General features: G+C 53.0%; 1 protein-coding gene across 1 annotated transcript; it reads right to left on the bottom strand.

Moving 5' to 3' along the window:
* Positions 1–6,322: 6,322 nt before the first annotated feature.
* Positions 6,323–9,710, bottom strand: PSMD4 (proteasome 26S subunit ubiquitin receptor, non-ATPase 4). The gene is made up of 10 exons (XM_072114418.1): positions 9,554–9,710; positions 8,322–8,462; positions 8,066–8,180; positions 7,901–7,987; positions 7,724–7,792; positions 7,435–7,650; positions 7,255–7,363; positions 7,047–7,178; positions 6,894–6,958; positions 6,323–6,782 (listed from the first exon to the last, which is right to left on the bottom strand). Exons 1-10 carry the CDS (start codon positions 9,577–9,579, stop codon positions 6,612–6,614), a joined length of 1,131 nt encoding a protein of 376 aa, XP_071970519.1. The 5' UTR covers positions 9,580–9,710; the 3' UTR covers positions 6,323–6,611.
* Between the last annotated feature and the right edge of the window lie 354 nt (positions 9,711–10,064).

Raw genomic sequence — 10,064 nt, 5'->3', positions numbered from 1 at the left:
GTCTATACTATCTGTGTGCTGTGTGCAGGGTCTCCAGTGTATCCTATGAGATGTGACATCACACTGCCTGTCTATACTATCTGTGTGTGCTGTGTGCAGGGTCTCCAGTGTATCCTATGAGATGTGACATCACACTGCCTGTCTATACTATCTGTGTGTACTGTGTGCAGAGTCTCCAGTGTATCCTATGAGATGTAACATCACACTGCCTGTCTATACTATCTGTGTGTGCTGTGTGCAGAGTCTCCAGTGTATCCTATGAGATGTAACATCACACTGCCTGTCTATACTATCTGTGTGCTGTGTGCAGAGTCTCCAGTGTATCCTATGAGATGTGACATCACACTGCCTGTCTATACTATCTGTGTGTGCTGTGTGCAGAGTCTCCAGTGTATCCTATGAGATGTAACATCACACTGCCTGTCTATACTATCTGTGTGCTGTGTGCAGAGTCTCCAGTGTATCCTATGAGATGTAACATCACACTGCCTCTCTATACTATCTGTGTGTGCTGTGTGCAGCTCCTCCAGTGTATCCTATGAGATGTAACATCACACTGCCTGTCTATACTATCTGTGTGCTGTGTGCAGGGCCTCCAGTGTATCCTATGAGATGTGACATCACACTGCCTGTCTATACTATCTGTGTGCTGTGTGCAGGGCCTCCAGTGTATCCTATGAGATGTGACATCACACTGCCTGTCTATACTATCTGTGTGCTGTGTGCAGAGTCTCCAGTGTATCCTATGAGATGTGACATCACACTGCCTGTCTATACTATCTGTGTGCTGTGTGCAGGGCCTCCAGTGTATCCTATGAGATGTGACATCACACTGCCTGTCTATACTATCTGTGTGCTGTGTGCAGGGCCTCCAGTGTATCCTATGAGATGTGACATCACACTGCCTTTCTATACTATCTGTGTGCTGTGTGCAGGGCCTCCAGTGTATCCTATGAGATGTGACATCACACTGCCTGTCTATACTATCTGTGTGCTGTGTGCAGGGCCTCCAGTGTATCCTATGAGATGTGACATCACACTGCCTGTCTATACTATCTGTGTGCTGTGTGCAGGGTCTCCAGTGTATCCTATGAGATGTGACATCACACTGCCTGTATATACTATCTGTGTGCTGTGTGCAGAGTCTCCAGTGTATCCTATGAGATGTGACATCACACTGCCTGTATATACTATCTGTGTGCTGTGTGCAGAGTCTCCAGTGTATCCTATGAGATGTAACATCACACTGCCTGTCTATACTATCTGTGTGCTGTGTGCAGGGTCTCCAGTGTATCCTATGAGATGTGACATCACACTGCCTGTCTATACTATCTGTGTGCTGTGTGCAGAGTCTCCAGTGTATCCTATGAGATGTGACATCACACTGCCTGTCTATACTATGTGTGTGCTGTGTACAGAGTCTCCAGTGTATCCTATGAGATGTAACATCACACTGCCTGTCTATACTATCTGTGTTTGCTGTGTGCAGGGTCTCCAGTGTATCCTATGAGATGTAACATCACACTGCCTGTCTATACTATCTGTGTGCTGTGTGCAGAGTCTCCAGTGTATCCTATGAGATGTGACATCACACTGCCTGTCTATACTATCTGTGTGCTGTGTGCAGGGTCTCCAGTGTATCCTATGAGATGTGACATCACACTGCCTGTCTATACTATCTGTGTGTGCTGTGTGCAGGGTCTCCAGTGTATCCTATGAGATGTGACATCACACTGCCTGTCTATACTATCTGTGTGCTGTGTGCAGAGTCTCCAGTGTATCCTATGAGATGTGACATCACACTGCCTTTCTATACTATCTGTGTGCTGTGTGCAGAGCCTCCAGTGTATCCTATGAGATGTGACATCACACTGCCTGTCTATACTATCTGTGTGCTGTGTGCAGGGTCTCCAGTGTATCCTATGAGATGTGACATCACACTGCCTGTCTATACTATCTGTGTTTGCTGTGTGCAGGGTCTCCAGTGTATCCTATGAGATGTAACATCACACTGCCTGTCTATACTATCTGTGTGTGCTGTGTGCAGAGTCTCCAGTGTATCCTATGAGGTGTGACATCACACTGCCTGTCTATACTATCTGTGTGCTGTGTGCAGGGTCTCCAGTGTATCCTATGAGATGTGACATCACACTGCCTGTCTATACTATCTGTGTGCTGTGTGCAGAGTCTCCAGTGTATCCTATGAGATGTGACATCACACTGCCTGTCTATACTATCTGTGTGCTGTGTGCAGGGTCTCCAGTGTATCCTATGAGATGTGACATCACACTGCCTGTCTATACTATCTGTGTGTGCTGTGTGCAGGGTCTCCAGTGTATCCTATGAGATGTAACATCACACTGCCTGTCTATACTATCTGTGTGTGCTGTGTGCAGGGTCTCCAGTGTATCCTATGAGATGTGACATCACACTGCCTGTCTATACTATCTGTGTGCTGTGTGCAGAGTCTCCAGTGTATCCTATGAGATGTAACATCACACTGCCTGTCTATACTATCTGTGTGCTGTGTGCAGTCTCCAGTGTATCCTATGAGATGTGACATCACACTGCCTGTCTATACTATCTGTGTGCTGTGTGCAGGGTCTCCAGTGTATCCTATGAGATGTGGCATCACACTGCCTGTCTATACTATCTGTGTGTGCTGTGTGCAGAGCCTCCAGTGTATCCTATGAGATGTGGCATCACACTGCCTGTCTATACTATCTGTGTGCTGTGTGCAGGGTCTCCAGTGTATCCTATGAGATGTGACATCACACTGCCTGTCTATACTATCTGTGTGCTGTGTGCAGAGTCTCCAGTGTATCCTATGAGATGTGACATCACACTGCCTGTCTATACTATCTGTGTGCTGTGTGCAGAGTCTCCAGTGTATCCTATGAGATGTGACATCACACTGCCTGTCTATACTATCTGTGTGCTGTGTGCAGGGCCTCCAGTGTATCCTATGAGATGTGACATCACACTGCCTGTCTATACTATCTGTGTGCTGTGTGCAGGGCCTCCTGTGTATCCTATGAGATGTGACATCACACTGCCTTTCTATACTATCTGTGTGCTGTGTGCAGGGCCTCCAGTGTATCCTATGAGATGTGACATCACACTGCCTGTCTATACTATCTGTGTGCTGTGTGCAGGGTCTCCAGTGTATCCTATGAGATGTGACATCACACTGCCTGTCTATACTATGTGTGTGCTGTGTACAGAGTCTCCAGTGTATCCTATGAGATGTAACATCACACTGCCTGTCTATACTATCTGTGTTTGCTGTGTGCAGGGTCTCCAGTGTATCCTATGAGATGTAACATCACACTGCCTGTCTATACTATCTGTGTGCTGTGTGCAGAGTCTCCAGTGTATCCTATGAGATGTGACATCACACTGCCTGTCTATACTATCTGTGTGCTGTGTGCAGGGTCTCCAGTGTATCCTATGAGATGTGACATCACACTGCCTGTCTATACTATCTGTGTGTGCTGTGTGCAGGGTCTCCAGTGTATCCTATGAGATGTGACATCACACTGCCTGTCTATACTATCTGTGTGCTGTGTGCAGAGTCTCCAGTGTATCCTATGAGATGTGACATCACACTGCCTTTCTATACTATCTGTGTGCTGTGTGCAGAGCCTCCAGTGTATCCTATGAGATGTGACATCACACTGCCTGTCTATACTATCTGTGTGCTGTGTGCAGAGCCTCCAGTGTATCCTATGAGATGTGGCATCACACTGCCTGTCTATACTATCTGTGTGTGCTGTGTGCAGGGTCTCCAGTGTATCCTATGAGATGTGGCATCACACTGCCTGTCTATACTATCTGTGTGTGCTGTGTGCAGAGCCTCCAGTGTATCCTATGAGATGTGGCATCACACTGCCTGTCTATACTATCTGTGTGCTGTGTGCAGGGTCTCCAGTGTATCCTATGAGATGTGACATCACACTGCCTGTCTATACTATCTGTGTGCTGTGTGCAGAGTCTCCAGTGTATCCTATGAGATGTGACATCACACTGCCTGTCTATACTATCTGTGTGCTGTGTGCAGAGTCTCCAGTGTATCCTATGAGATGTGACATCACACTGCCTGTCTATACTATCTGTGTGCTGTGTGCAGAGTCTCCAGTGTATCCTATGAGATGTGACATCACACTGCCTGTCTATACTATCTGTGTGCTGTGTGCAGAGTCTCCAGTGTATCCTATGAGATGTGACATCACACTGCCTGTCTATACTATCTGTGTGTTGTGTGCAGAGTCTCCAGTGTATCCTATGAGATGTAACATCACACTGCCTGTCTATACTATCTGTGTGTCCTGTGTGCAGAGTCTCCAGTGTATCCTATGAGATGTAACATCACACTGCCTGTCTATACTATCTGTGTGCTGTGTGCAGGGTCTCCAGTGTATCCTATGAGATGTAACATCACACTGCCTGTCTATACTATCTGTGTGTGCTGTGTGCAGGGTCTCCAGTGTATCCTATGAGATGTAACATCACACTGCCTGTCTATACTATCTGTGTGTGCTGTGTGCAGGGTCTCCAGTGTATCCTATGAGATGTGACATCACACTGCCTGTCTATACTATCTGTGTGCTGTGTACTGGGTCTCCAGTGTATCCTATGAGATGTGACATCACACTGCCTGTCTATACTATCTGTGTGCTGTGTGCAGGGTCTCCAGTGTATCCTATGAGATGTGACATCACACTGCCTGTCTATACTATCTGTGTGTGCTGTGTGCAGGGTCTCCAGTGTATCCTATGAGATGTGACATCACACTGCCTGTCTATACTATCTGTGTGTCCTGTGTGCAGAGTCTCCAGTGTATCCTATGAGATGTAACATCACACTGCCTGTCTATACTATCTGTGTGCTGTGTGCAGGGTCTCCAGTGTATCCTATGAGATGTGACATCACACTGCCTGTCTATACTATCTGTGTGCTGTGTGCAGAGTCTCCAGTGTATCCTATGAGATGTAACATCACACTGCCTGTCTATACTATCTGTGTGCTGTGTGCAGAGTCTCCAGTGTATCCTATGAGATGTAACATCACACTGCCTGTCTATACTATCTGTGTGCTGTGTGCAGAGCCTCCAGTGTATCCTATGAGATGTGACATCACACTGCCTGTCTATACTATCTGTGTGCTGTGTGCAGGGTCTCCAGTGTATCCTATGAGATGTAACATCACACTGCCTGTCTATACTATCTGTGTGCTGTGTGCAGAGTCTCCAGTGTATCCTATGAGATGTGACATCACACTGCCTGTCTATACTATCTGTGTGCTGTGTGCAGAGTCTCCAGTGTATCCTATGAGATGTGACATCACACTGCCTGTATATACTATCTGTGTGCTGTGTGCAGGGTCTCCAGTGTATCCTATGAGATGTAACATCACACTGCCTGTCTATACTATCTGTGTGCTGTGTGCAGAGTCTCCAGTGTATCCTATGAGATGTGACATCACACTGCCTGTCTATACTATCTGTGTGTGCTGTGTGCAGGGTCTCCAGTGTATCCTATGAGATGTGACATCACACTGCCTGTCTATACTATCTGTGTGCTGTGTGCAGAGTCTCCAGTGTATCCTATGAGATGTGACATCACACTGCCTGTCTATACTATCTGTGTGTGCTGTGTGCAGGGTCTCCAGTGTATCCTATGAGATGTGACATCACACTGCCTGTCTATACTATCTGTGTGTGCTGTGTGCAGGGTCTCCAGTGTATCCTATGAGATGTAACATCACACTGCCTGTCTATACTATCTGTGTGCTGTGTGCAGAGTCTCCAGTGTATCCTATGAGATGTGACATCACACTGCCTGTCTATACTATCTGTGTGCTGTGTGCAGGGTCTCCAGTGTATCCTATGAGATGTGACATCACACTGCCTGTCTATACTATCTGTGTGCTGTGTGCAGGGTCTCCAGTGTATCCTATGAGATGTGACATCACAGTTAGAGAGAATGTGGGTGCAGAGGACTCAAATTCTCACAAATATTGTTCCCCAGTCTCCTCCGTCAGCAGATGAGTTATGTTCCCGCTGACCAATCACAGCTCAGCTTCATAGCTTCTCCTCCATGTACATTATACATCTCATCAATAAACGATTGCAAGCTCTGTGGTCTCAGTGTCTGCACTCCCGATGATGCGGTGAAGTCGGAATCCCAACACATCATCACATGCAGGAACACACACTGCTCTCCATAAGGGGACACCGGGACTGACCCATCACTGGCCACACCCTTGAGTGGGCGCCACCCCCTCCCCCTCCCCCAGGTGGGATCCACGAGGCGACGCGCCGTTATCTATAGAAGATTTATTGGTAATGTTATCTCCAAGTAAACAAACAAGGGCTGGCCCCGCCCACAGCCTCCTAGCCCCACCCCCAGACACTACAAGCATCAGCAAGCCTTGGGGGTGCACAGAACATGTTATGGAGACACTTTATGTCTCAGAGGGGCCCCACACACACCAGGGGGTGCAGCCACCCGTCTCATTAACCCCTCCCTCCCCACAGTCCTGGCTGCATGGAGAGTGCACTGTGATTTATTAAGTACTAGAACCCGCAGGCCCCACCACCCCGGGCCCCGTTACTTCTTCTCCTCCTCCTTCTTGTCTTTCTTGGTGTCTTTGGTGGCCTGCGAGGCCAGGGAGCCCATGGCGTTGCGGATGGCTTCATTGTTGGGGTCCACTCCCGGAAGGTTCTCCAGAACGCTCTGCAGGAATTCCGGGTCTTGCATAACATCGTAGTCATCCTCATCCTGTGGGGAGGAGAAGGGGTGAGGATATGGATAATGGGGGGGCACGCAGTCAGCTCTGCGGGAGGGGGGAGGCGGCTCGTGGTCAGCTCTGCGGGAGGGGGGAGGTGTTACCTTTGCAGGTTCTGGGATCTCCATGGCGCTGCTGTCCAGATCACCTGGTTCTGCTTGGCCAAACTCTGTGGGGGAAGAGACGAGAGTGTTTCACCCCCTGCAATATACGGCGTGGTCCCCCCTCCCCCAGACACCCCCCTCTGCCCTACATACCAGCTCCTTGTAGAGACATCTGCATGGCGTATGCTATCTGCTCGTCCTCCGTCATGCTGCTGAAGTCTGGCAGGCCGCTGCGCCCGCCCTCCTGCTGCCCGATGGTCATCTTCAGCAAAGCCTCATCAGAATCTGCACACAGACAGCGTTAGAGGCGGCTGCCCCCTTCCCCTGGAGACCCCCGCCCCTAGCCCACCCCCAGGCTCACCATCTCCCGCTGCAGAGGTGATCCCTGCTGCTGCAGCTGAGGCAGCCGCTGCTCGTCTCGCCTCCTCCTCCTGCCTCTGCCTCTGCTCCTCCATGGACACCCGTAGGGCCTGCAGGGAGAGGGGGTTACATGACCACACCTGGGCGATTGGGGGACACACCCCATGGGCCCCACACTCACCAGAGCCAGTTCTGGGTCTGCACTGGGATCAACACCAAACTCAAAGTCACTGGCGCCGAGCCCCAGCATGGCCCCGCCCTCCCCGGCCAGGATGGGGGAGCTGATGAGTGCGTCGGCCAGGCTGGGCCCCGGGGGGACCGTCACCAGGTGGGACCCCGTGCCGTCCTTCCCGTTCAGTGTGTTGATGAAGGCCGTCAGCTTCTCAGTGTTTGATTCCTGCACAGAAGCAGAGGGATCATTAACCCCGTGTTCACCTCCCAGGGAATGCTCCGCCTCCGCAGACACTTACCTCCTCTCCAAAGTTGATGATGTCCACGCTGACCTTCTCCTTCTTCAGCCGCTTCGCCATCTTCACCATCTGCAGAACATAACGGGAGCCGGGGTCAGTAAGGGGCGACCCCTCCCCCCAGGGGTATCAGCCACCGCCCCCCCTTAGGGATAGCAGCCACCGCCCGGGGTCACTTACGTCCTTCTCGTTGTCCTCCACCGGGCTCCCCACAAACGCAATGATCCTCATCTTGTGGTTCTTCCCCTGTCGATGCTTCAGCGCCAACTGCAGGAGAGACAAAGCGTCACCACCCGCAGCGCAACCCACAGCGCCCCCTGCAGGCACCAGCCCCCCAGGACTCACATGAGCAATGCGGATCCCCGTGCAGAAGCTGATCGTGCCCACCGGCTGCACGGCGTGGAGCTTGGAGAGGATCCTGCCGGTGTCCGGGGTGAGGGTGGTCAGCACCTCACAGTTACTGCAAGAGAGGGAGGACCATGAAGTACACGACTAATAAATAACCCATCAGCCAGTGAGACCGGCTCTACAACAGCAGAAGTTCTGACCACTACTAGTGTATGGAGACATTATGCACAGTGTGATGTGTGGCCCCACGTACTTGGCTAAGGTGATGAGGCCCACGTTGTTCTCTGGGTTGCTCCGGGTCTTGGAGTGACACACAATGTTGACTGCGTCCTGCTGAGCCTGGAGCCGCGTCGGAAGGAAGTCGCCATTTCTCATAAACTCACTGTTATCCACACTGCAAGAGGAGAGACCGGGGTAAGGGGGCTGGTACCGGGGTCACCGGGTACAGGGACCGAGGGAGAGGAGGGGGGAGACCGGGGTCACCGGGTACAGGGACCGAGGGAGAGGAGGGGGGGAGACCGGGGTCACCGGGTACAGGGACCGAGGGAGAGGAGGGGGGAGACCGGGGTCACCGGGTACAGGGACCGAGGGAGAGGAAGGGGGGGGGGGGGGGAGACCGGGGTCACCGGGTACAGGGACCGAGGGAGAGGAGGGGGGGAGACCGGGGTCACCGGGTACAGGGACCGAGGGAGAGGAGGGGGGGGGAGACCGGGGTCACCGGGTACAGGGACCGAGGGAGAGGAGGGGGGGAGACCGGGGTCACCGGGTACAGGGACCGAGGGAGAGGAGGGGGGGAGACCGGGGTCACCGGGTACAGGGACCGAGGGAGAGGAGGGGGGAGGCCGGGGTCACCGGGTACAGGGCCCGAGGGAGAGGAGGGGGGAGACCGGGGTCACCGGGTACAGGGCCCGAGGGAGAGGAGGGGGGAGACCGGGGTCACCAGGTACAGGGCCCGAGGGAGAGGAGGGGGGAGACCGGGGTCACCAGGTACAGGGCCCGAGGGAGAGGAGGGGGGAGACCGGGGTCACCAGGTACAGGGCCCGAGGGAGAGGAGGGGGGAGACCGGGGTCACCAGGTACAGGGCCCGAGGGAGAGGAGGGGGGAGACCGGGGTCACCAGGTACAGGGCCCGAGGGAGGGGGAGGCAGGCGCAGGAGTCCAGGGGGAGGGAGCAGGCGCAGGAGTCCAGGGGGAGGAGTCTCAGTGTTGCCCCATATATGCAGTGTGATTACTGAGGGAAATATAACAGTAGAGGAGAAGCTCCCGCAGCCAATCACACGGCACCTTTCATATCCTGCTCGGGAGCTTCCTGTGAGAGCCGCCTTCTGATTGGCCGTTCTGGGCCGGGATGACTCAGGGGTTCGGGCCGCGCGTCTCCCGGAGCCGGTACCGACCCCTGACCTCTCCGCCAGCCAAACCGGAGCCCCGCGCACTCCCCCCGGCCACAGCCGCCCTCCCCTCCCCGCACAGCGGCCCCGGGACTCACCAGACCATCGTACTCTCCAGCACCATCTTGCCGTATTGTCACTGTGCACCGACCCGGCAACAACCTCACTGATCATTGGACGCACAGGACAACCAATCACATCCACTTCCGCCTCACTGCGCGCAGCATGCCGGGAAATGTAGTCCTAGAACCCGCCCCGTATCCGGCCCAGAGAGCCCCCCCCCCCCTCTATCCGTTATATTCCCCTGCCCCCCCCTCTATCCGTCATATCCCCTTTCCCCCTCTATCCGTTATATACCCCCTGCCCCCCCCTCTATCCGTCATATCCCCTTTCCCCCTCTATCCGTTATATACCCCCTGCCCCCCCCTCTATCCGTCATATCCCCTTTCCCCCTCTATCCGTTATATACCCCCTGCCCCCCCCTCTATCCGTCATATCCCCTTTCCCCCTCTATCCGTTATATACCCCCTGCCCCCCCCTCTATCCGTCATATCCCCTTTCCCCCTCTATCCGTTATATACCCCCTGCCTCCCCCTCTATCCGTTATAT

This window comes from Engystomops pustulosus, chromosome 7 (genome assembly GCF_040894005.1).
Source record: "Engystomops pustulosus chromosome 7, aEngPut4.maternal, whole genome shotgun sequence".
In the NCBI taxonomy this organism is placed as follows: domain Eukaryota; kingdom Metazoa; phylum Chordata; class Amphibia; order Anura; family Leptodactylidae; genus Engystomops; species Engystomops pustulosus.
Note: the sequence above shows the minus strand (reverse complement) of the source record. Positions and strands in the feature narration are given on the sequence as shown.